The sequence below is a fragment of the Sceloporus occidentalis genome, unplaced genomic scaffold (genome assembly GCF_023333645.1).
Source record: "Sceloporus occidentalis isolate IW3139 unplaced genomic scaffold, rSceOcc1.0.p SCAF_14, whole genome shotgun sequence".
In the NCBI taxonomy this organism is placed as follows: Eukaryota; Metazoa; Chordata; class Lepidosauria; order Squamata; family Phrynosomatidae; genus Sceloporus; species Sceloporus occidentalis.
The window spans coordinates 16,391,772-16,417,500 of record NW_028316994.1 but is presented as its reverse complement, the minus strand read 5'-3'; the positions used below and the strand labels follow the sequence as shown (position 1 = coordinate 16,417,500).

The window sequence follows — 25,729 nt, the reverse complement described above, 5'->3', positions numbered from 1 at the left end:
CAAAGTAACACTTTAACTGCTGTGGCTCCCTACTATGGGATTATGGGAATTGTAGTTTTGAGAGACATTTAGCTGCCTCTGTCAGAGAGCTCTGGCGCCCCGACAAACTGCGATTCCCAGAATTAGAAAGCACTGGGCTGTGGCACTCAAAATGGTTTCAACCTGGGTTATTTCTGCAGTGTGGGTGCAGGCCTAAGACCCACAAGATGGCCGGACTAGATAGCCCTCCATGATGCCACCTTGGCCCAGAATAACAGCAGCAACATCTTGGCAAAATGCAGGCCTGTGTCTAGTAACACCATCCATTTCCAGCCTCCTGTTTGATTTTTAACACCTTTGGCTGAGGAAGAAGCCGGTGGAGCTTTTTGCAACATGTGTTTTGGGCATTTTGGTTGGTCCCATAATAAAGACATCCCTGTTTAGTGGACTTTGGATGTGATTGTACTTTTCCTAGGAGAAGAGACGTGAACAGCAATGGTTTTGAGAGAGTGAAGATGCAAGGTTTGAGATTTATTTCTTAATACTTTAACTGATACCAGAAGATTCTCTTTGTCTAACAAAGAGGTAGCAGGTGTTAGATACAGGATATTCCATGATACTGTATTCTATGGCTGCGAGAGACAGCAGCTTGGGATAGTTCTGTTTTTGCATGAGGCATTGCTTTCTGCCTTTCTGCCGCACCGTGTTTGGTATTATATATACACTTGTCCCTCCATATTCACCAGGGTTAGGGGCAAAAGATCAATTTAGGCCCAAAGCACGCTGCAGGAATAATCCAGTTTGCGACCGCTTTAACTGCCCTGGCTCAATGCTAGGGAATTTTGGGATTGGTAGTTTTGTGAGACACTTAGCCTTCTCTGCCAGAGAGAGCTCTGGTGCTACAAGAAACTACAACTCCCAGGATTCCCTATCACTGATCCAGGGCAGCTGAAGCACTCTCAAACTGGATTATTTCTGCAGTGTGTTTTGGACCTTAGTAGTTGCAATGCAGCAGAACTGACCATTTTGTTCCCCCCCCCCCTTTTTTTATTTTACTCATGCTGCATCCGCACTGTAAAATTAATGCATTTTAATTAATTAAAAATTAATTAATTAAGTTAAATGAATCAAATAATTTTTAATTAATTAAAATTTTGGATTTTTTCATTGGTGATTTAGCACTAGAGCTCTCTGACAGAGAAGGCTAAGTGTCTCACAAAACTACCAATCCCAGAATTCCATAGCAAGGAGCCCTGGCAGTTAAAAGGGGTGTCAAACTGCATCCATTCTGCAGTGTATATAGACGCAGCCTATATAGCTGCTTGGTGCTGAGACAAACAAAATGGCAGCTAAGAGGTTAAACAAATGGGAGTGTGCCCACAACCAAGATGGCCGACTGTGCTTTAGTCCCTCTCTCGCGAACTCTCGCGAACTCTCGCGATGCCGTCTCTAGAGACAAAAACGGGAGAGAACAGGACGGCCAAGCGGTTGCTAGGGGCAACGGCAGCGAGGCCTAGTCTTTAGGCCTCACAACTCGAGCACTGGGATTAATGTTCCCGCCCAAAGTGTAGGTGAGCGATGTGGGAACTGTGGGGCGGGTTTGGCTGCCTCTGGGGAAGCCGTGGGGCTCATTAATTAATTAATTAATTACTTATTGTAATTTATAGAGATGCCAGTGAAATAAAGGGCAGGGAGAGGGAATTGTTACTCTTTAATTGTATTCTTTTGAATGGGGCTGCATCCACACTGGAGAAATAACCCGGTTTGGCACCGCTTTCACTACCTTGACTCAAGGCTATGGAATTCTGGGAGTTGGAGTTTGTTGTGGCACCACAGCTCTCTAAGATTATTACGTGTAAAATTACCTTCAGGCTGTGTTTCTAAGGTAGTCCATGGAGTTGATCACACTGGGGCTAAATCCAGCATTAAAGAGAGGTTGAATCGCATTTAAAGCATCCTTTAAATGAAGCAAAAATGGCGAGTAATTGCACAAATGATTATCACACGCAATTGTGCAAATAAAGTCATATCAGAAATGCATTGTCCCTGAAATCCCAAAAGTAAAAAGAGGCATGTCAATGCTTCTTTGTGACCACTTTAATGGCGGCTTTTGTGAGACGTCGTGTGAAACCATTTCGCGTAATTACTCCATTTTCCTGGGCTAAACCTCCGATCGCCTTCATCGTGTGATAAACTCCTATGAAACATAAATGAATTCAGTCTATGTTTATAAGATGTCTATGAAACATAAATGAGTTTTGTGTTTAGACTTGGGTCCCATCTCCTTATATATCTGAAAAACTCACAAATACAAAACAATTCCGGTCCCAAGCATTTCTCTGGCTGTATGGGGAGCAGAAGGTAAAGGAGGAAGCCTCTATGATCTCAAAAACAAAAAGCAGAAGGACCCAAATTTAGTTGACCAAAAACTATTTTACCCATGAACATAACAACAGATGTTTTATGAAGACGGTTGTTGATTGGCCCAGAGTACAGTTTTAAAAGGTAATTTTCCCTATTGTTACCTGTAATTGTAGCAGATAGTTATGTTTTTTCAAGACCACGGAGCACTAAATGTTGGGATCCAACAAGATAAGCTAAGCCTTATTGTTGGCTCATGCTAATGCTTCCTAGCCATTTCTTCTTGCCTTTCTTGTCCTCAGTGCTTCCAGGACTGCATCCCTTTGTGGGCGCTAGGAGAGAATGCCGCTGGTCAATGGGTTGGTACCCTCACGGTTCCTGACGCTCACGGCCCACCTGGTCATCGTCATCACCATCTTCTGGTCCAGGGTGAGAGACTGAGTCCCACCTTCAGAATGCCATTTCACTCTTCCCAAATGTGCCTCCATCTCTTTGTGCTTTTCAGAGAGTGCAAAAACCTTGTGAAAATGAATTCATGTCTCCCACAAGTGATCTCCAGCAAAACCAACCCATCCTCTTTCTGGATGGACACGTAACTTATCTAATGATGTTGAATATCTAGAGCAAAAGGAACATTAGATTGTGTATAGAGCCAGAATAGTATAGTGGTGTGAGTGTTGAAGTAGGATTTGGGGAGACCAGGGTCTGAATTGCTGCTCAGCCATAAAAACCCACTGGATGATCTTGGAGCGAGTCACACTCTCTCATTTTAAGAGGAAGGGGATGGCAAGCCTCCTCTGAATAAATCTTGCCACGAAAACTCTCTAGGCCAGGTAAGGTTTCCACAAGTTGGAATTGACTTGAAGACATATAACAATGTCACAACGTAGAGTGTTGTAAGGGTTTGTATTGTGGGCTGTTGGCAAGATGGGATGCCCAGTTTTTTACTGACAGTTGAGCATAATTCCCATTGGGACAGGTGGGGTGGACTGGGCAGTGATGTGGGAGTCTGGAAAAAGTAGAAATGGAAAAATTTCCACTCTGCTTCTGAGATCCCTAGATGCTTCCCACATGGAGCCATTTCCCACTTTGAAAACCATCTCTGTACAAGGAACAATAGGAGCAAATGATTGTTGGAAGTAAGGCACTGGGGTCTGTTCCTGAGTGCCAAGAAGGAATGGCTATCTGCTGTCACAACTGTTGAGAGCTTGGGGAAGATGTTTGTTTGTTTGTTTGTTATGACTCCCAGAATGCTGGGAAATGTATTTCCTTTTCACATGCTACATACAGTACAAACATAGTTTGATATGCTGTATGAAACAGCATAGTAATTAGAATGGGTTGTCTCTGGTGTTTCTGCCAGCCCGCCTGGCTTCTTTCTCGTCAGCTTGTGTATCACCCCATACCTTTCGTACCACTACAGATCTCACTCTTTTAGGGGGATTTTGCCAGTAGGGTAGGAGTAATGCAATGCAAAAGGAGTAATGGGGGCCTCTCCTACCATCTAGTTCCTTATACCAGGCCAATGCATTGCCAACAGGTCAGTGTTTCTCTTCCAGGATAACAATGTCCGAGCTTCCTTACCTCTGCAGTGCACTCAGGAGGAGTATGAGGATCGAGACATGGAGTAAGTACCCTGTTTGGGGCTATTGCTGCTCCATTTCTCTTCTGTAGCATATCCATAGCTTCTTTAAGGCCAGAGTCCCTAGAACTGCTTCTCCGCATGTACATGTGAGTGTTGCATTCTGCTGCTATGGGCTTTCTCTGTCTAGTGCTGCCATCTATTGTGAGGGCGTGGGGATAGGGGCAACAGAGAGTAGGCTTTGTTTAGCATAATAAAATAATAAAAGTTTTTGATACAGGTTATCTCCCTTATCTGAAAAGCTTGGCACCAGAAGGAATTTCAAATGTTGGAATATTTACATATGCATAATGAGATATCTTGGAGATGGAGCCCAAGTCTAAACACAATATTCATTTATGTATTATATACATCTTATGCACACAGCCTGAATATTTTAAATATTTTCGTGCATGAAACACAGTTTGTGTACACTGAACCACTAGAAAACAAAGTGTCACTATCTCAGCCACCCATATGAACAGTTTTGGGTTTTGGTGTATTTCGGATTTTGGCGTTCCAGATAAGGGAGACTCAACCTGTAGTTAAATGAGAGAGCAGTCAGAGAGTGTGTGTGAGAGAAAATCCTGTTAGTGTTGAAATGGCTGTTACTGTTGTGTAGCTTGGAGCCATGTCCAGAACTAATTTTTCTTTGCACAGTGGCTTCATGGCTTGCCTTGTGCTGCTTTTTTGTGTCTGTGCATTTGAGCATCAGATAGAGAAAGATATGCAGGTGGAGATGGATTGCTATAACTGAGATCAAGAAGAAAATTCAGGTTCCTTTAGAAAAATGTGAAACATCCCTTCTTGTGGCTTTCCCTTTCCAGGATGGTGGTGGCACTGTCAGTAACCCTTGGCCTGTTTGTGGTGGAGCTGGCTGGCTTCCTCTCTGGAGTGTCCATGTTCAACAATGTGCAAAGCCTTCTCTGTATCCTTTACAAATAGAAGAGGTGTATGCAGAGGCTAGATGGGAATGCGGAGGGGAAACCCATACAGAGGGGCAGCCTGAGAGAGTTGACTCCAAGGACAGAGAACCAGAACTGAAACCAATTTGGGGAACACGTTCACTCACACCATGAGTGATGGATGTGCAAGTGGGCATCATGAAGTGGTGAAGCCCCCTGAATTCCTCACCTGCCTGGACATACTCTGCTGACGACCCCTGCAAAGATTTTTATGTTTCTATCCCTGTGGCTGTGATAACAGCATAAATGTGGTAGCAGGGAATCTAGGAGCTGTTGAATGTGGCTGCTCTGGCAAGCCCTGCAAATCTCACAGCCACCCATCAGGACTTTGGGTGGGTGGTCATAGCCCCTTGACTGTTGTTGCTCCCTGACCGAGCATCCCTCACTGTTCCAGCCACTGGTGCTCATGCGTCTGCTGCCGTCACATTACTCTTCTTCCTCTTCGAACAGTGGGATGTCAGCCTCTACTGGTGGATCTTTGCTTTTTGCAGGTCAGTTGTGGGGGCTGCAACTTGTGCAGGCAGAGCCATTCAAAACAGGGGACCTCTTCTTCCACCTTGCCAGAAATCAGGGGCACAGCAGAGGAAATATGAAAGTTGGCCACATTGATAGGTCATGGGAAGAAGAAAAGTACTAGGCATCAAAAGGGGGTGAGGAGTATTCGGAGTTATTTTTCTGTCTTTTGAGTGGGGACTTTTGTCTTCTTATCCCTAGGACCAAGACTCCCTTCCTGCACGTATTAAAACATTTATACTGTACCAGTTTTTTGTTGCCCAAACACAACAGTGGACAAAATGTGGCTGTGGGGCAACACATAGTCACTAAATTCATTTTTGTGGCCCTCTATAACTCCAGACTACTTTGACTTCCCCTTTTCTGGCAAAAAGGTGTGGTTTCCTCTCTTTATCTTTTAAAAGAGTGCAGCCTAACCTACACAATTTAATTTCAAAGATTCCTATTTTTTACAAGTAGAGGTAAATGTCAGGCCATTTACAGTGAGGGGCGGCACAACCTGTGCTGTCCTGAGTGTCCTGGGGCAAAATTTGCCCTCAGGACCTGCTGCGGTTGCCCATCTTTGTACAAATGGACCCTCAAGATAATGAATGGCCACTGTAAACCTCTTGGCTGTCTTGAATTGTCACATTTAATGGCAGTTTTGTGGGTTGTGTTCATGCAATGGACGTTCAGAAGAAAGAGCTCTCTTTGTGTTAGATATTGGAGGACAGTTCTTTCTTTTCCCTTGAAAATGGCTGGTAATGTTCTCTGGTCAAGCATGAATTGTTTAGGTTGTACAAACCTGTTGGCTGTCCAGGCTTCCTTTCTCAAATGACCATTTCCCTGACTCTCTGCATTAGCTTTGGCCGCTCATTGTAGTGCTTCCATCTGCCTGTCGTTTTTTGTCTTTGAACAGTGGGAGACAGTCACTTACTGGTACATCATGGGCTTCTGCAGGTAGATTCATAGCACTGTCTGTGTGTTTGTGTGTGTTTTAGAGGACACTTCCAAGACTTCAGAGGTGGGACTTGGGGGTTTTTTCATCCCCACAACAGAAGTACTGACCCTTTCCCTCTCTCTACTTCCCCCTCAAGTGCCTTGCCTGCTGCTGTTGAGGTCTTGCTCTTCATCTCAGTCTTTGGATTGAAGAAGAAGCCCCTATGAACTGGGATACATGGTGCAGAGGCCAATTCCTTCTGCTACAGGAGAGACTCTTCCGATAAAACCTGTACGACTGGAGTGTCAGTGCTTTTCAGCATCACATGGAAGCTGACTGCAGAGAGTGGAAAGGGGAGGAAGGTGCCTTGAAGGGGGTCACCTTTGTGGCCTTCCTAGATTTTCCTCTTCGTTTTTGTCCTTTGTCTCCATTTGCAATAAGTCCGGTTCTAACATGGCTGTGGTCTCCTGCAGCCTGCTGACTCCCTCCAGTGGGGCTCCTTGACTATTGCACCGGGTCCCATATCAGTATTAAAAAACCCCAACGCACATATGAAATCATGCATTTGGAGTGCCAAAATCAACCCTCGGAACAGACTGAGGAATCTGCGGCTGGAAGGCCAGCCTGCATAAATATCAAAGGTGGATGACCGTTTTGTAAAAGGATAGTGTTCATTTTGCCTGTAGATGTGTATTTTATCCTGGATAGGTAACGGTTGGTGGTGCTGTTTAAGAATAAAATGGCTTTTTAATAAAACTGGATGCTTCCTGTAATCCTGCAGGGAGGGTCTGTGAAAGTGTGGGTCCTCCTTTCTGTGGGGTGTCAGTTGTAAATAGTCCTTCTTAATCTTTGTATACCTGGGCTTTGGAGGCCTGTAAGCCCTTCCATGTCAGGTGGGCTTAGAACCTGTCTTCTCTCTCCAAATGGCTGGGGAGACTAGTGGTTTTTCTGGCTTGAGTGGTAGCAATTCATTGGAACTGGAGAACCCTGACCAAAATGTTGACTACCTGAATGGAGAGACTCCATTTCTCAATAAAACCGATATGCCTCCCCCTCCAATGTATTAAATTTGAGATCATTCTGCTGTCATTTTGGCCCCATTTCCTGGGCCTCAGAAGAAGCCACTATTTTGTTTTGTGTGTGGCTGCTCCAAGACACCTGAGCTCAGATTTCTGCCTGGTACTGAATCTCGCTGGGTAATCCTGGGCCCAGTCAGCATCTGGCAGCCTACCTCACAGAGTTGTTGTAAAGATAGGAGAGGATAAGCCCCATGCTTGGGCTACAAATAGGATGAAGAGAGGAAGAGAACACATAATAATAATAATAATAATAATAATAATGGGATAATAAAGGGTGGGATGATGATGATGATGCATCTGTAAAGAGCTGTGCCTTTTCCCCCTCGTGAGGCTAGCCCCGCCCACCCCCTTTGTTCTGATTGGGCCCGGGCACTTTATGCAAATGAGGGCGCCGCGTGGCTCCCTGGGAAAAGGCTTGGGATGGCTTCCTTACCCTCTTTACGTGCAGCTGAAGCGCAGCTTTTGCTCTTTGGGGATGGAGGGCGACGGAGGGAAGGGAGCCCCCGAGAGAGACAAGGGTCCCCTTCATTTCCCCGCGTGACCCGGAGGGCAGTGGGCCGGAGGGGGCCCCGCGCGGCTGGGAGGTTCCTTTATCGTCAGTGAGGTACATCCTGACCTGTTCCTCCTCCGGGAGAAACAGCACATGATGAATGGAGGCAGCATGAGACGTGATTAGGGTCTCCGCTGGCCGGGGAAGCGCAACGCCCCGCGCCGCTCCTTTCTGACTCGCTCCCACTGGCGATCCTCCTTTTTCACTCCGTCTCTCCAAAGATAGAAATACTGCTTCCACACTGGAGAGGCATCCCGGCCTGGCGCCGCTTTAACTCTCTTGCGGCTCCAGGCTATGGAATTCTGGGAGTTGGAGTTTGTTGTGAGGCCCAGAGCGGAGTTTTGTAATTCGACCCCCAAAGAGGTCCGGACCCACAGGTTGGGAACCACTGGTCTAGATCAAGAGAAGACATACTGCCACTGTATTCTGCTTGGTCCAGCCTCACCTGGAATACTGTGTCCAGTTCTGGGCAAAACAATTCAACAAGGATGTGGAGAAACTGGAGCCATGTGTCCAAAGGAGGGCGACTAAAATGGTGAAGGGTCTGGAAACCATGAAGCACCAGGAGGAAGGACTCAGGGAGCTGGGGATGTTTAGCCTGGAGAAGAGAAGGTTAAGAGGGGATAGGGGAGCCCTGTTTAAATATTGAAGGGAGGTCATATTGAGGAGGGAGCAAGCTTGTTTTCTGCTGCTCCAGAGAACAGGACCCAATGGAGCAATGGATGCAAGCTCCATGAAGAGATTCCAGCTTAACATTAGGAGGAACTTCCTGAGAGTCAGGGCTGTTCGACAGTGGAACACACTCCTTCCTCGGAGTGTAGTGGAGTCTCCCTCCTTGGAGGTCTTTAAACAGAGCCTGGATGGCCACCTGTCAGGGATGCTTTGATGGAGAGTTCCTGCATGGCAGAAGAATGGGGCTGGGCTGGACCAGGGCCCTTTTTGGGGTCTCTTCCAACTTTAGGATTCTTTGATTTTATGTTTAAATACCCTACAAGGCATCTGAGCCCATTTGATCTTGGAGGCTAAGCAGGGCCAGCTGTGGTTAGCCCTTGGATGGGAGACCGCCACGGAGTCCCAGGCGCTCTTAGGCTCTGTTTCTAACTGCCTCAGAGTTTCCTGACTAAGAAAACCCTATTAAATTCATGGGGCGGCTGGCATTTGTTATTCCATTTGGAAACGAATTGAAGGCACTCCAAGGCTGCATCCACACTGGAGAAATAACCCTGTTTGGCACCGCTTTAACTTGTTGCCTGGCTCAAGGCTATGGAATTCTGGGAGTTGCAGTTTGCTATTCCTGCAGTGTGGATGCAGCCAGAGTTACAGTTCCCCTTTTCTTCTTTCTGATTGGACAATACATCCATCCATCCATCATTCGTGCCAAGGACCGCCTTCTCTCAGGGTTGGCTGCATTCCGCCTGGCAGCTGACGTCATTTCGTTACGATTGGCTGCCCTTTCTGGCTCGCTTGAGCCCCGCCCCCTCGTTTCTATGGCGCGCGCTCTCTCACTGCGGCCTGACCCTCCCCCTGTCCTCTCCTTCCAATCGCTGCCGTTAACAACTCACAAAATGGCCGACGTATCCGCCTACACTGGCCTTTCCTCGCCTCTTATTGGCTGACCTTCGCTGACTGACATATCACTCCTTTTAAAAAAACCTTGGGCGGTTCTCAAGTGTTTAACCAATCAGCTGCGAGCTTTCTTCAAAGGTTTAAAAGATCCGCCAATCGTGACAGGCTTCTTATCTTCTCCTAAATCCCGCCCTTCCCCTCAGAATCCTTTGGTCCCTAAGACGCTTGGCCAATAGGGTGACAGAAGGGCGGAGCGTGCAGTGGAGGACTAGCCGCGCGTAAAGAGGGAGGAGCTCTCTGTCAGCCAATGAGGAGACGCGTTTTGTCCGGCGTACGCATGGAACGCCGCAGCAGCCAATGGGGTTTCGAGATTGTAGATTTGAAAGGCGAAGGCGCTCAGTCTGCTGTTGGAGCTGGATAGAGAAGGATGTTGCAGTAGGTAAAGCCACTCTAAGCGCCGGGCAGCAGTTGCCATTAACGTTTATTGTATTGTTAATACATCTGGTGTTTTTGTTAATTTTAGTGGTCGATTTGCTAACAACTTTTTTTAACTAATGGATACCAAGAGCGCTTTGGCCGATTAAGTGCAGCGGAGGGGTACTGGGGTTTTATTGTGGTTTTAATGTGTATAATTGTATATGGTTCTTAGCTGATGCTTTAATTATTATTGCCATTTGTACTCTGGTTTTAGGATGGTTACTGTGAGCTGCCTTGGGCCCCTTCGGGGAGAAAGGCGGGATAATAATAATAATAAATAAATAAAATTTTTATTTGTATACCGCCCTTCCATCAGATCAGGGCGGTTCACAGCAATTAAAATACAAACAATAAACATTAAAAACATGCAACAATTACATAGAACGTAAAAATAAAAGGCCCCAGGTTAGCCAATCCCGTTGCCAGTGCGGCGGGGGGGGGGCTATAGGACATTATTCAGGGAATGCGATCCCGAACAGGTAGGTCTTCAAGTTGGGCCAGGGAGGTAGCTGAGCGGAGCTCTATGGGCAGCGTGTTCCAAAGGGCCGGGGCGGCGATGGAAAATGTCCTCCTGGTAGTGGAGACAAATCTCGCCCCGGGAACCCTAAGTAGTTGCTGCCCAGATGTTCTGAGGGTGCGGGGCGGAATGTATGGGGAGAGGCGGTCCTTCAGGTATCCTGGGCCCAAGCCATTTAGGGCTTTATAGGTCATTACCAACACCTTACATTGCGCCCGGAAGCGAATGGGATAGAGTGATTAAACCAATTAAATAAGAATAAATGAGAAGCACGTGAGCCTTCTCCATCTGCATCTTCTTGAGTATTTATTATTTTTATTATCATTATCATTAAACCTGAATTACAAAACAAGAAGATACAATAGTTGTCATCATTTGTATCCCCGAGGATCTTGTTGAGTATTACTTTTTGATCTGAGCTGACTTCTATCCCTCCTTTCTGCCTGAAAGGGACCCACACAAATAAAAGAGTCTAAAAACATAGTACTAAAAACCAGGGCTGGGGAGGAGTAGCGACTGTGGGGTTACTCCTTGTCCTACTCCAGAGTAAGATATATCTTCTTAATGTTAGTCCTGCTCCTGTTATATACTCCTGAATAAAATATATACCTCGCTGTTTCCACATGACTCCTCAGGCTGCGTTTCAGAATTCGGATTATATGGTAATCAGGAACAAGGAGTAAAGAATGTATTTTGTTCCTCCTTCTTCCTACTCCTGTAAAAACCTCTTACTCCTTTACCCTTTGGTCTTACTTCCCAAACCTGCTGAAAACAGAGTACTTTCTGAATGATTTTCATTGGAGGAAAAGCATACATCATCATCATTATGATGATGATGATTATTTCTTACCTGCCTCTGCTCACGGCTCACGGTGGGTTACAGCATCGTTAAAACACAATCATCACACAAAATGCACGTATTAAGCTGCATACAGTATCCCTTTTAGTCAGTGATTGTCCAATGCATCTATTCCTTCTCTATTGAGTAGTTTTTCTGAATTCAATAGAGAATTTGGCAAAGAAATCCATCTTGAATGGACTGAATATTTTGGGTAACCTGTTCAACTCCTCCACTTGCAGTTTCTATTCCCCAGGATGGATGTGATGTTGACTCAGATCATCTGCTTTGTTGTTGTTGTTCTGTGTCTCTTTCAAATCCATGCCTTGTGTTGATTTGAGATTTCTCTCTGATCAGTTCAATATTTTGGTTGCTTCTGACATTAGTTTCCAAGAGTGTAGCCCCTCCTTGCTGCTTTATATATGATCGAACTGTCATATTGTCTGTCACTAACATATTTCTGTGTAAGGACATCTTAAAACAAATGACAGTACTTGCCCAGAGAGAAACCATACTTGCCCATAGGGAATCATTGGGAAATGCTTGCCCTTAGACAATCATTGGGTTATACATTGGGGAATCCTTGGGCAAGCATTCCCTTATGTTACTGTTTCTGATGCTAATGGGTTTTAAATGGTACTTCTTGCCTTTTATTACTCTTTCCCGGGGCTCATGTGCCCAAAGAGGGCAGTGGCCTCTGTGTGCATGAATATCCCACCAGACCATCTTAACTGACAACAACAAAAACAACATCTTGACAAACTAACACTTACTGGTTTTTTTCTTCTGTGTGGTTTTTAACACTTTGGCCTGATGAAGAAGCCAGCGAAGCTTCAAAAACTTGTGTGACGTACGGACTTGTGCATTTTTGGTTGGGCCCAATAAAGGTATTGTTGTTTTGTGCATTTTAGATGTTGTTGTATTTTGCTGCATGGCTGACATGGCTATCCCTGGATATATTTTCTGCTTCAGTTATTGTTAAATAGTTCTGTTTTGTTGTTCATACATAATACATGGCTTCCTTTTCCCTATAATTTTTAATTCATAATCAGATGCTGTGGCTGGCTGCTTGAGGAATTCTTGATTGTGCATTTATTGCTTTGGATTGAAAGGGTGAGATGACACTGTGTGTGTTCTTGAAAGGAAGTCATGTTACAGGTGGAGCAGACTTGTTTTCTTCTGCTCCGGAGGCTAAAACATGAACCAATGCACTCAGATCCAAAAAAGAGATTCATCTGAAACATTAGAACTTTTTAAAAAATTGCAGGAGCTGTTCAGCAATGGAATAGACGGCTTTGAAGGATGGTGGACTCCCAGAGATGGCAGTCTTTAAACAGAAGCTCAATGGATATCTTTCAGGGGCGACCTGGTTGTGTATTCCTATATGGCAGGAGGATTGGCTAGCTGGTCTTTGTGGTCCCTTTGAATTCTGTATTTTGAGCCTGGCCTCTTCCTTCTTGTGCCACTTGATGGGAAAGCAAAGACTGTGTTTTTTCATAGTCCTTGGGCGCGGGATGCTGCTCTTTGTTCTCACAATTATTCTGGTGGCAATAGGTTTGTTGTTTGGTCCACAGATCCAGAACTTGACCTGTGTTGCACTGAGTGGCAGAGAGCCTTTCAGGACTTGAGACGCTGAAGCAGCTGGAATTTTGGGGGTGTTCCTCCTGGCTTGGTGCTGGGCACCAGGGCTGTCTTTCTCCTTGGGGCTTGGTAATTTGACGTGGAGAAGAAGGATCTGTCAACGTCCAGGATGGCAAATAAAGAGAACGTGAGCAGTATCTACAGTAGCCTCTCCAAAGTAAGATATGCTCTGCTTTTGCCCATATTGGCTGCATTGTGGGAGTGGATCTGCAGCATTTTTCAGAGGGGGCTGTTAAATTGCAGGTGCTTAAATTTTGACATGAAGAAAAGAGACATGTTGGGTCAAGTTCCTATTCCAGGATAGTCCCAGTTCCTGTGGTTTCCAAGACAAAGCCAGGGATTTAGAGCTGGTCCCTGGTGATGTTATTTATTTATTTATTTCAAGGATTTATATCTCGCCTTTCTCCCACAATGGGATTTATTAAACTCTGTGTGTTAAGTATCACCGACAGTTCCTGACAGCTTATTCAAACTCCCACAGAATGTGTCTGTGAGAGAGGAGAGAACAGACAGATTTTCCTGTTTGGAAATTTGGACAGAAATCTTATCTAAAGGGGCTGTTTTCAAATCAAGGTGAAATGAAGGGATTGTTCCCAGATTAAGGTGAGATGAGGGGATTGTTCCTACTCACTTACTTAGGGAGACAGATAGAGTCTAGTTTCCTTTCTCCTAGGCATAAGGTGGATACAGAGTAGAGTGGAGGGTGAATCCTGGTGCCACAACGATTGGGAAGGAAGCTAACAAAATCCATAGCCCCTGCCCCACAGAAGGATTCCTAGGCAAGCCGGATATTTGCCCCTCATGCCTGGAGCTAAGCCCATCTTCCCCAAAACTGGAAAATTGGTACCCTTGTCTGCTGTCTGAAGATGACCCATAAAAACTGGAGACTTAGGGACAGGAGCCCTGGACATAGGTAATGAGTGTTGTGCTTTATGTCTAACAAAGAAAGGTATGGAGAGAAGTGGAGGTTTTCAGATACTGAGGTCAGGATCCATCTGGATTCTTGAGCTGATGGCTTATGGAGAAAGTGATTTCTTTCCCTTATGCCTCTCAAAGCTCTGCTCTAGAAGATGCCCAACATCTCTGAGGCAGATACTGAAGCCATATAGGGGCTGCATGGGAGGTGGAACATGTTTCCTGGGGGATTTCATGATGCTCAGTGCAAGCATAAACTTGGATCCTAGTTTGAAGCCCAGTTTTCTGCCTGTTGGAAGCAATATCTCTTCTCTTCCCCTTGCCTGCAATTTCTGAGTTTTCTCCAGTGATGGCCTACAATGTTAAACCTTACTCGAAGCTATTGTAGTAGGACATTAATTGTATTAGTCCTAGGACCATAACAAGTCAAAATCAAATAATTTGCAGAAAGCGTAATGAATTCATAAAAATCAGTTAGAATGTTGGGACTAGAGATGCCATTTAAATCAAAAGGAACAATCTCTTGTTGACTTGTCTTCCTCTTTTCCTGCAGTACCAGTACAGCAGTCTGTCAGGCCCTCAGCGGGTTCCCTATAAAATTAACAGTGCTGCATCCAGCACACCTTCTGGATCGCTTTTCATGCAAAGGGCTGTTACGAACAGCGCGAAGGCCAGCCTGAGGACCCCCTCTGCCCCGAACCCACGTGAGGCTTATGTTTGTCTGGGAGTGGAGCGGGCGGGTAGGAGAGCTATGGAGGTTTTGGATACTGGGCTGGGTCTCTTATTGGATGGAGATGGAAAAAAGGCCTCCTACATCCATCAACAGAGTAGGAGCATACCATCTCACAGTCCTGATTTGGCGGGGACAGTCCATCCCACTTTTTCAGCTGCCCTTAAAATGTGCTGGTTTCTCTCTTCTTCACTTTCCCCCGTTGTCCTCAGCCTGCTTACTTCCTGCAAACTGAGTTTACAATGTAGAAGTAATGTGCACTCAGTTAACTCAGCAGTCTTGTATTTCCTAGTCTCTTCTGGCAAAAGCCAACTGCTGCAGCCTTCCAGAGTTTGTTTGCTCTTCCTGAATACTAACTTTTGCCATGTTGCCTACATTCTAATGTTGCTTGTTAACACGTTTCCCAGTTTTCATCTATGAAATGTTGGAGGGTATATGTTAGCCGGTTCCCTAGAACAAATTTGTTAGTTCCTTTGATCTCTGAGTTGGTCTTGCTAGCATTTGGGGAGGATACTCTGACCTTGTCTTCTGTCTTTACAGCTCTCGCAGGCAGGGTACCCATGGAATCAGATTCGGTTGCCCCTTCAATGGAAGAAGGCTCTGAGTGAGTTTCCTTTTCTTTTGTTCATTAAAATATTTGTATCCAGCCTTCTCTCCAAAGATTAGGGATGCCAGGCGAAATGGGGCTCCTATTCCTTTAATGGTTGCCTACAAGAGGAAATTTCAGAAGATGCTGCTAATTGTGGACAACTAGTAAAGGGACAAAAGTCCTTATTTCAGCTAGCACCTCTACCAAGCATTTGTAGAATGCATCTGTTCTGCAGAAGTAATGCAGTTTAACACTGCTTTAACTACCACGGCTCTGTGCTATGTATTTCTGGGATTTGTAGTTTGTTGTGGCACCAGAACTCTCTAAATATCTCACAGAACGACAAATCCCAGAATCCCATAGCATTGAGCCATGGCAGTTAAAGCAGTGTTAGACTGCATTATTTCTGCAGTGCAGATGGAGCCTCAGGGTGGAATAGAATAAAATCAATTCAAAATGCAAAAGAATCTATTTTTATTTTTTCAAGGATTTAACTGAAATATATTTTGCAGCCTAAAAACTTTTTATGGCGTTGCACACATTTGAAAGCGTTTGATGTATACAAAGCAGATAAGGCACTAGAGACATTCCCCTGGCTTTAATAATAATAAATGTGTGTGAACCTAGTGCCAGAATGAAGTCTATGCTGGCACCAGTTGGGTCTCCGGGGGAAGGGTGTTCCACAACAAGGGTGCCATGGTAGGGAAAGCCCATGCCCTCCCACAATGTATTGCCCCCACCAGGGAAAGACAGAGGAGGGCACCTCCAAAATCCTTCAATCCATGGGCAGGTGGGATGGGGAGAGGTTCTCATTCAAGAATTGAGATTCCAAGCTTATTTAAGACTTTAAATGTAATCATCAGCACCTATTGGAAGTACACTCAGTCCCCCATACAGTGGTGCCTCGGGTTACGAAATTAATTCGTTCCGCTGTCAATTTCGTAACCCGAAAGGCTTTCGCAAGCCGAATCCCCATAGGCGCTAATGGGGAAAAGCCGCGATTTGGTGTGAAATCGCGCAGAAAAGCACCAAAAGTTTTTTCGTAACCCGAAAAAACTTTCTTAACCCGGAACAATAATTTCATATGGGTTTTTTTCGTATCCTGAAAATTTCGTAACCTGGGTAATTCGTATCCCGAGGTACCACTGTATTTGTGGCTTTGATATTTGCGGATTTGATTATTCACAAATTTGATTAATATGTTCTCTCTAGGAATATCTAGGTCCTCCAGTGCAACTCTATGGTCAACTTTAACTAAAAGTTGCACTGGAAGACCTAGAGATTCCTAGAGAGGTAAAACGTTGTGTTTTTGTTGTTTGCATTTTTTCCATATTCACAGGGGTCTTGTGCCCCTAACCCTAGCGAATATGGAGGGACAAGTGTATATTGCTAAATTTTAATAGTTTTGAAGAGGACTGGGGAAGAAGAAATGGCTCTGCATGTTCTGGCTACCATTCAGACTTCAGTGCTCCCATTCTCCCTTTTTCCTGCAATCTGTCAAATTATCTTGGAATTCAGGACAGACCGAGTGCTGACCATTGATGATTTTGAAATCGGGAAGCCTCTGGGCAAAGGGAAGTTTGGCAATGTCTACCTGGCCCGGATGAAAGAGAGCAAGTTCATTGTGGCTCTCAAGGTACTCTTCAAATCTCACATGGAGAAGGAAGGCGTGGAACATCAGTTGCGCCGAGAGATTGAGATCCAGTGTCACCTCAGGTAACAGTGCGGCGAAGGGTTAGTGTTCAGAGCCTTTTTGGAGATGTCTGGCCATTTTAGTTGGGGAAAGCTTTTAGAAACCCAAGAGAGAAATTTCCTTCCAAGACCTTCTGAGGTTGGCTGAGGGATCAGATACAAGCCAAGCTGCCAAAGGTCCCATTAGACATCTCAAAGCAGAAACTATACTGATGTACCAGTTCTCATCTTCAAATTAGGAAGCTGTCATAAAAGAGAGCCTTGATTCCAAAACCAAGTGACGAAAGCTCTGCCACTTACAGATTGTTGTTGTGTGCCCTCAAGTCGTTTCGGGCTTATGGCAACCCTATCATAGGGTTTTCTTGGCAAAATATATTCAGCCACCTTCTGGGGCTGAGAAAATGTTCCTTGACCAAGGTCACCATGAGTCAAAAATGACTTATAATAATAATATAATAATAAAATTTTATTATACCGCTTTTCCATGATGATCAAAGCGGTGTACAGAAAATGCAATAAAAACAACAATACAGAATAAAAATTTCAATAAAAACATAGCAATAACACTATATTAAAACATTACATTAAACAAATAAAACCAATTACCCCAAATCAAAGCCAGCTGAATTGTTAATTCATGATGCCAGTACATATAGGGGGAAGCCACATAGTATCAAGGGACATGGGGGAAAGCCTGGTGGAAAAAAAAGGTTTTAAGCTTCTTTTTGAACAAATCCAGGGAAGTGATGGAACGGAACTCATCGGGAAGAGTGTTCCAAATTTTAGGGGCCGAGATGGAGAAGGCCCTTTGCGAGGTTGATGCATATCTCGCTGTTGGAACCCTCAACAAGTTCTTCCTGGCTGACCTGAGTGTGCGGGGCAGATTATATGGGGAGAGGTGGTCCTCCAAGTAGCCTTGGCCCAAGCCATTTAGGGCTTTATAGGTAATAAACAACACCTTGTATTGTGCCCGGAAGCGAATGGGCAGCCAATGAAGATCTTGCAGAACAGGTGTTATATGGTCGGTGCTGGAACATCCAGCGACCAATCTTGCTGCCATATTCTGCACTAATTGAAGCTTCTGGGTTTGGTACAAGGGTTGCCCCATGTAGAGCGCATTGCAGAAATCCAATCGAGAGGTTACCAGAGCATGTACCACTGTTTCAAGGTCCCCCCGCCCAGATAGGGTCGCAGCTGGCATATCATCCGAAGCTGATAACAGGCGCTTCTGACCGTCGCATCCACTTGAGATGTCAGTTGGAGCGACGAGTCCAGAAGCACTCTCAAGCTGCGAACTGAGTCCTTTAGGGGGAGCGTGACCCTATTCAGGACAGGTGGATAAATTTCCTTCCCTGGGCCTGGGGAGCCTATCACAAGTACTTCCGTTTTCTCTGGATTCAGACTGAGTTTGTTTTCCCTCATCCAGCCCATTACCGACTCCAAGCAGGCATTTAGAGGAGAGATGCCATCCCTAGTCACTGCAACAGTCGGAGACACAGAGAAACATATTTGGGTGTCATCAGCATGCTGATAACACCGCGACCCGTGTCTCCGGATGATCTCTCCCAGCAGTTTCATGTAAATGTTAAATAGCATGGGGGACAAAATAGCTCCTTGAGGGACGCCAGATGTAAGCTCCCTCTTATTGGAGCAGACGTCCCCCAACTGCACCATCTGGAATCTACCCGAGAGGTAGGAGCGGAACCACTGGAGCGCAGTGCCCCCGATACCCAACTCCCTCAGGCGTTCCAGAAGGATACCATGGTCAATGGTATCAAAAGCTGCTGAGATGTCCAAAAGCACCAACGGACACGCTACCCCCGTCCATGCCCAGACAGAGATCATCGACTAAGGCGACCATGGCAGTCTCAACTCCATAGCCCGCCCGGAAGCCAGTTTGAAATGGATCCAGAAAATCTGTTTCATCCAAGATCGCTTGAAGCTGGAAGGCAACTGCCCTCTCGATTACCTTCCCTAAAAAAGGCAGCAGCGACACAGGCCGATAGTTGTTTCGAATCAGGGAGTCTAGAGAGGGCTTTTTTTAGCAGAGGTCTAACTACTGCTAATTTTAAATTAGATGGAAATTGCCCTTCACTAAACGATGTATTAATTATGCGGCACAGCATCAGCCATGAAGGACAAGGATCGAGAGAGCATGTCGTCTTCCTTGAAAGCAAAAAAACACCAATTTGTCAAAGTTGATCTCTTTGTTCCAGTTGTTAGTAGTGTGTGTACATGTTTAAGATAGTTCACACTTTAGAAAATTTACATTGTTTAGGAAATTCAGGAAAGCACTCTTCTCTGATGTGCTGAATATTGGAATGGCATTGGCTAAAGCTGCGTATTTCTTGGCTTAGAATTGCATGTTCATCGATCTTGTTTGGAGAACACAGCTCATAGTGTTCCAAAATTGTGAGTTGTGCCTTAGGTTTGCTTTTTCCCTCGCTGAATCCTTTATGGTTACTTCTGTGAAAAAAAGGGAAATAGGATCCATCTCACAAAAAGCAAACAAGTAGTCAGGAAATAAATATGCATGCAACAAACAAATATTAGCAAGTTATATTAAATCTGTCTGTCAAACAATCAGTAGTCCATATACAAACATACAGCCGTCCCTCCATTTTTGTAGGGGATCTGTTCTGGACACACATACACACACAAAATGGAGGGGGGACTGTAATATAAATAATTTAGTAGGTGTAAAGGTCCATTGGACCTGAATCTTCAACCAGAGGCAGATTGATAGATCTTTACAAGCCTTCAATAAAACAAGAGCCAAACACATGTCAACACTGTCTTCAGTAGCCAGTATTGAACTTCTGATAATGGTTTACTTCTTCTTACCAGAATAAGCCAGTCACATCAGTTTATCCACCACCAGCAAAATGGCAAAAGATTTGTTCATTCTTATTCTTTGAAGAATTTTACATCAGTGTGCTTTTGGATTTTAAAACCCCAGCAGTTTCATAGTGCTGTGCAACTGTCAGGTTTGCACCGATTGGCCTCCTTCCTGTGTATATCATTTTCAGATTTGTTCACAAGTCTATTTGTCATTCTGCACTCATCTTCCCTTTTAAAAATGCCTACAATTTGAAGTACATCTTTTTGGGTACATTTTCTGACTTTAAGCTTTTCTAGATGTATCTGATCCTAAAATGTGTAGCCCCATCTGGGGATGCTCTTGAAGCCAAGAACTGAGTCACAAAATCTGGAGAAGTGTTAGCCCCCGAAGCATTGCTCTTTGTTCTTTCTGTGACTCTCTTTGAAAGATGTCCCCCTTCCTGCCTGCCTCCTGGCCTGAATTGTTTCATGCCTTCTTCTCCGTACTTGTTTTTCTCTGCTGCCTCCTGGTGGCCTATTCAGATATCCCTCCCTTTTTCTGCAGTCACCCCAATATTCTGCGCCTCTATAACTACTTCCATGATCGCAAGCGTGTGTACCTGATCCTGGAGTATGCCCCTCGTGGGGAGCTCTACAAAGATCTGCAGAAGCACCAGCGCTTCGACGAGAGGAGGACTGCCACGGTGAGCGCTCCCTCTCTTTTGAGTGTGAAGAACCATCAGCTCCCATAAAGATATAGACACCTTGGCAGAGGCAATATTGAAAATATTACTTTGGAGACTAAAGGAGTTCTCTGAGAGGAGCCAGTGGCCCATGCTGACAGGGGGATTCTGGGAATTGTAGTTCAAAAAATCATTTCCAAGCTTGGAAGCAGGGAGAAGTAATCACACACACACCCCACACACAGCTTGTCAAAGTGTAATTGGAGTGGTGGGCCTTCTTGGTGCCCAGTCTCTCTCTTGTACGGTCGGCCTTTGCTTACATGGGGATCAGTTCTGGACCCCTCCGCGTAAAGGAAATACCATGTATGCTCAAGCCCCATTGAAAACAGTGGGGCTTGCGCATGCAACATGGCACGCACGGCGTGGGCATGCACACCATTGCTCCTTCTGTCATGTGGCTTCAGCATCAGTTGAACGCTGCGTGTGGTGCAGGTGCACTGTATTGCTTTTGTTTTGTAAACTGCTTCAAGTTCCACTGTTGTGGGAGAGGGGAAAGTCCAGGATAGAAATAAAGGAATTGAATAGATTTAGCTTCCAGTTTTAGAAAGTGGTTTGTGAACAGGATCCTGTCATGCTATACAGCTATAGCACTATGGTGTCACTGAAGGGGAACCCTAAATGCTTATATCTCTGCTGTTTGTGTATCCTGGTGCTAGGGAAATTCTCCAAAAAGAACAAGTTGACCCTGTGAAGGTTACACAGCATATTCTGTCCCCTACAACGCCAAGAAACTGGGGAGCTTACCTTACAGAAGGCTGTACAAGACCAACTGACACCTAGAAGTCGATACTTTTATTGAATTCATTCACTTCATGGAATTCTCCCAGCACATGCACTTGGCAGTCGCGATTTGGCAACCTTGGCAGACTATATGAGAATGTAAGCGTTCAGGGCTCCTGTTCTTTTCAGACACTGGTCTGTCAGGATAGAGGAACAGAAATGCATTTCTTTCTCTAAGTAAAATTGGATCCTTGATTCACCAGCATTTCCTGTTAATCTCTCCTGGTGTGGCTCAGAGAAGCAATTCCACTTCAGCACTTTATCAGATTAACGGCTGTGACTGCATCCTATGGAATCCATGGTTTTGTAGTTTGAGAGTTCTCTGGCAGAAAATTTTAAATACCGCTCTCTAAACAGCAAATCCCAAGACACCATAGGATGCAGCCATGGCAGTTATTGTGGAATCATAACAATATTATTGTAGAATGTGAAAGGGCCCCAATTCTCTCCAATTACACGATGCACCAACAGAACAGGATTGGTGGGTTAAGTCTGTCCAGACTGTGGCATCTCAAGGTACTCTAGCCCTTTTTTGCTTCCTGGATACAGTATATGGAAGAGTTGGCCGATGCCCTCATCTACTGTCACAGTAAGAAGGTGATCCACCGGGACATCAAGCCAGAGAATTTGTTGATGGGGCTCAAAGGGGAGCTGAAGATTGCTGATTTTGGCTGGTCTGTGCATGCTCCCTCCCTCAGGTAAGTGCCATCTAATGTTGTGGTACCCAAAGTGCATGATGGCTTTGGGCAGGAAGGACAACTGTTGAGATTAGGAAGCTGCATTGACCTTCCGTGGGATCTTCGGGGGCTACCTCCTGATATCCCTCCCAATTTTTGAAACTTTTTTTTTTACCCTCAAAGGGGGTATGAGGGTCAATTGCATCATATTGTTGACCCTCCTTGGAACATTTTAGACCAGAAAATAACCCAGAGCTCAGCTTCTGCCCTACTTTCAGTTGGGAAAAAGGCCTCTTTGGGGTCTAAACTAGACCAGGGTGTGTGTGGGTAATGTTCCAGAATTGCTTCCCACATTCCCAAGGAGCATTTGAAGGCAATTTTAGAGAAAAAATGGGATGTGGAAGCCCCCCAAGTACTGCTTTTGGGAACAGCTACTCTGGTTTTGGTCTCTCCTGTTCTAATTCTTACACCCACCTCTTCCTCTGCCTCAGGAGGAAGACAATGTGTGGAACTCTGGACTACTTGCCTCCTGAGATGATTGAAGGCAAAGCCCATGATGAGAATGTTGACCTCTGGTGCATCGGTATCCTGTGCTATGAGTTAATGGTGGGCCACCCGCCTTTTGAGAGCACTTCCCACACGGAGACGTACCGCCGCATCGTCTCGGTGAGGCTGCATCCTCCCAGCATGCCTTGGGAAGAGGAAGCCATCCTATCAACTGGGCCTTTTGGCCAGTGCCTTGTGCATGCCACCAATGTGTAGTGTTGCTGTACTGTGGATGAGACTAGCCTATACTAGGTTTCTGGGACATGGTGCTGTGGATTCTAGCCTCAGAGTTACTTGTGGGTCAGGAAATGGGAAGGAAAACACAACTGCCTAATATCTTCAAGACAGGAGGATTAGAGAAAGGGAAAGGGCCACTGAGTTATATTTTCAAAGCTACTGGGCAGTACAGTCTTCTCTCGATCTGTAAGGTAATAAAAAACTGCTGCTGTTCCTCCTCACCTCTAAAGTCTTGTCTGCATTGTAGAAATAACGCAGTTTGATATCACTACTATGACTCAATGCTATGAAATTCTGGGATGTGTAGTTTTATGAGCTGTTAAGTCTCCCCTTGCAGAGAGCTCTGGTGCACCAAACTACAAATCCCAGAATTCTATGGCATTGAGCCATAGATGTTAAAGTGGTGTCAAACTGCTTTATTTCTGCAGTATGATGGCAGCCTAAGCTAAGCCTAATTTGTTTTTGTTAGAATTTATTTCTACCCTGCCTTTCTCACCAAACTGGGACTCAGGGTGGCTTTCATAGTGAAATTATTAATTGATTGACTAAATTAACTAATTAACATTAAAGCCAACAAGTCAGAAACAATTTAAAGCATATAGTTAAAAATGCTAAAAGCAGTTTAAAAGAAAAGTACATCATCTTAATAGCTTTTTCTTTATAAGATTTCCATTTTCCAATGCCTAGGCTGCTGATGGAAAGACTGCAAAAAGGGGGCCATTCTAGCCTTCCTGTGAGGTTGGTGGGACTGAGAAAGAAGCACATCCCCTGAGGATCTCGCAGCCTAGGCAGACTCAAGTGGAGAGATACAGTCTGTACCACCCTCAGTGTAAACTGTTGTACTGCCTTCGGGCACAACCTTGCACTCCTGACACTTTCCCCAGGGCCCTAGCCTCAGTTCCACTCAGATTAAATTCATTCGCCACCCTCTTAAGGAATCCTAGCCTCAGTTGACACCTCTGGGAAATGGTGAGTCTTGTAATGAGAGCCTGGTCTAAATCATGGCAGTATTGAACTTAAAACAGGGGTAGGCAACCTTTTTGAGCCGGGGGCCGGGTTGCTGTCCCTCAGACAACTGGGGGGCTGAAGCCAAAAAATAAATAATTAAATAATAAAAAAGTAAATAAATAAATAAACCAGGACAAATGTAGGACAACATTTTCAAATGGTGGACACTTTTTTAAAAAAAGTGGAGGACACGCAAAAAAATTGCTGATTTTTAAAAAAATATATTAATATAAATGCATGTTTCTGAGGCGTCTATAGACAATTGCCCCCCTTGCCCCTGCACGCGAGAGGCCAAATGCCGCGGCGGCAGGACCGGGCTGGGGCCGGTACCAAGGCCTCACCGGGTCGCATCCGGCCCGCGGGCCGCAGGTTGCCTACCCCTGACTTAAAATGAGAGGGCCAAGCTTCATATCTTATTCTCTTCCTCTTGTTGGTTGCCATTGAGCTTTTTTCCTTCATGGCCTAGCTAACCCTACAAAGAATGTTTTCTTTATGGCTGTCCCCACCCTTCCTTGCCCATCCAACTCACTGGGTAACACCTAGTTTAAAACAGATTTCCTTGAGGTGAAAGAGTGAGGCCCTGATCTGCTACCTGAGAGAAGGTTCTCTGTGGGGTTTGTGGACCTGTATTAAGCTGTTTAGGCGCCATGCAGAAACTTGGTTCTTGCCCAGAAATGTTAACCAGGCTGGTCTCAGATATCTCTCTGAGTGGAGGGTAGGGAGAGAGAAAGCAGCTTTTGGAAACAAGGTTTTTTATTTCTTTCTCAGACTGCTAAATTCCCCTTCCCTGCCTGTCTCTCGGTTCTAATTGTGGTCTGATAATAGGTTCTGTTTCTTTTTTCTTACAACAGGTGGATCTCAAATTTCCACCGTTTGTGCCTGAAGGCGCCCGGGACTTGATTTCGAAGCTGCTTCGCCATGACCCAGCTGAGCGGCTACCTTTGAAGGCTGTGATGGAGCACCCTTGGGTAAAAGCCAACTCCAAGCGGGTGCTACCTCCAGTTTTTCACCCACAATGTTAAAAGCCCCCCCAAGGAGCATTTGCACACACCTGAACCATGAACATATTAAACTTTGCAGACTTGGGGCTAAAACATGCAGGCAATAAGTGCCAGCAGTGTGAGGGCATGGCATTTCAGTGACACAGCATTTACATGTGCCATACCGCAGAAACGCTAAAGAGCCGCCACCACTGCAGCAAAGCCAGCTTTTTACCAGCTCAAAAAAGGAGCGGCTTTCCTTTTTGAGCTGGTTGGGGACATGTCATGCAGTTGCTGCCAGGTTGGGGACATGTCATGCAATTGCTGCGGCCTGAACCCTGCAGCGTGACACCGCTCCTTCAGGGCCATCTGTTTCAGCCCTTGATGCATTTTAAATGGGCAGAGCAGGGGAAGAAGGGTTTTCCTGCAAGATCTTTAAATTCTTTCTCCCAGAAGTCTTCACTGGAATATCAAAGGAGGGAGTTCAGTTTATTTCTGCCTACCAGTGAAATATCATATTCAAGCCATGAAACCTCCGGAGGGTGGTTGTTCAGGTGGCCTTGGTGCCCAGAATTGCTGCATTGTGCCTGGTGATGTGCTTCATAGTGAAAACGGGTAACCATCAACTTGGACCTCCAGACTTGGCACTAATCTCATAGTTTTCTTTCTTGAGTAAGCCTGTAGTTGTTCAGATTGTTCAACAATTTTGGTTTGTAGTATACTCTTTTGTGTATATGTTTCTTTGTGGTGACTTCTGTGACTTTAATAAACTTTAATAAACTTTGATAAACACTTGAATACTATTTTGCTTGTTTCTCTATACTTTTAATCTCTGGAAAATTTGAAATGCTTTTAACGTGCAAACTTTTTTGATTGGGTTGATTCTTTCTAATGTTAGCTTTGAAAAAGACAGAAAGGCCAGGGGCACATCTACTTTGTTAATGGAGGTAAACTTGTAAGCTGCCTCATGTTATGGGAGAAATGTG

The 25,729-nt window shown here is 45.1% G+C and overlaps 2 protein-coding genes and 1 non-coding gene across 6 annotated transcripts; all 3 read left to right on the top strand.

The window, feature by feature from the left end:
• Window positions 1-1,455: 1,455 nt before the first annotated feature.
• Window positions 1,456-7,186, top strand: TMEM107 (transmembrane protein 107). Of its 4 annotated transcripts, XM_089480212.1 has the most exons (7): window positions 1,456-1,546; window positions 2,312-2,484; window positions 2,643-2,769; window positions 3,900-3,967; window positions 4,789-4,889; window positions 5,321-5,417; window positions 6,516-7,186. In XM_089480212.1, exons 3-7 carry the CDS (start codon window positions 2,683-2,685, stop codon window positions 6,583-6,585), a joined length of 423 nt encoding a protein of 140 aa, XP_089336338.1. In that variant the 5' UTR covers window positions 1,456-1,546; window positions 2,312-2,484; window positions 2,643-2,682; the 3' UTR covers window positions 6,586-7,186. The 4 variants fall into 4 exon arrangements, with proteins under 4 accessions (XP_089336338.1, XP_089336336.1, XP_089336335.1 ...); XM_089480210.1 differs by lacking the exon at window positions 2,312-2,484; XM_089480209.1 differs by lacking the exons at window positions 2,312-2,484; window positions 5,321-5,417 and adding an exon at window positions 6,282-6,378 and having other exon boundaries at window positions 1,456-1,550.
• Window positions 7,187-8,030: 844 nt separating this feature from the next.
• On the top strand, window positions 8,031-8,163 carry LOC149304275 (U8 small nucleolar RNA). The gene has a single exon (XR_016272030.1). It is a non-coding gene; the product is annotated as a U8 small nucleolar RNA (small nucleolar RNA).
• Window positions 8,164-12,196: 4,033 nt separating this feature from the next.
• Window positions 12,197-25,528, top strand: LOC149304274 (aurora kinase C-like). The gene is made up of 9 exons (XM_089480199.1): window positions 12,197-12,272; window positions 12,960-13,183; window positions 14,495-14,645; window positions 15,212-15,275; window positions 16,779-16,976; window positions 20,338-20,476; window positions 21,845-21,993; window positions 22,464-22,638; window positions 24,615-25,528. Exons 2-9 carry the CDS (start codon window positions 13,136-13,138, stop codon window positions 24,783-24,785), a joined length of 1,095 nt encoding a protein of 364 aa, XP_089336325.1. The 5' UTR covers window positions 12,197-12,272; window positions 12,960-13,135; the 3' UTR covers window positions 24,786-25,528.
• The last annotated feature ends 201 nt before the right edge of the window (window positions 25,529-25,729 follow it).

What these genes read in the sequence shown, in the direction of transcription:
- TMEM107 (XM_089480210.1), top strand. Translation starts at nt 2,683, where the DNA reads ATGCCGCTGGTCAATGGGTTGGTACCCTCACGGTTCCTGACGCTCACG. An exon ending in TATGAGGATCGAGACATGGA is followed by an intron (nt 3,968 to 4,788) that starts GTAAGTACCCTG and finishes TTCCCTTTCCAG; the next exon opens with GATGGTGGTGGCACTGTCAG. An exon ending in TGGATCTTTGCTTTTTGCAG is followed by an intron (nt 5,418 to 6,515) that starts GTCAGTTGTGGG and finishes TTCCCCCTCAAG; the next exon opens with TGCCTTGCCTGCTGCTGTTG.
- LOC149304274 (XM_089480199.1), top strand. Translation starts at nt 13,136, where the DNA reads ATGGCAAATAAAGAGAACGTGAGCAGTATCTACAGTAGCCTCTCCAAA. An exon ending in CCCCTCTGCCCCGAACCCAC is followed by an intron (nt 14,646 to 15,211) that starts GTGAGGCTTATG and finishes CTGTCTTTACAG; the next exon opens with CTCTCGCAGGCAGGGTACCC. An exon ending in ACGAGAGGAGGACTGCCACG is followed by an intron (nt 20,477 to 21,844) that starts GTGAGCGCTCCC and finishes TCCTGGATACAG; the next exon opens with TATATGGAAGAGTTGGCCGA.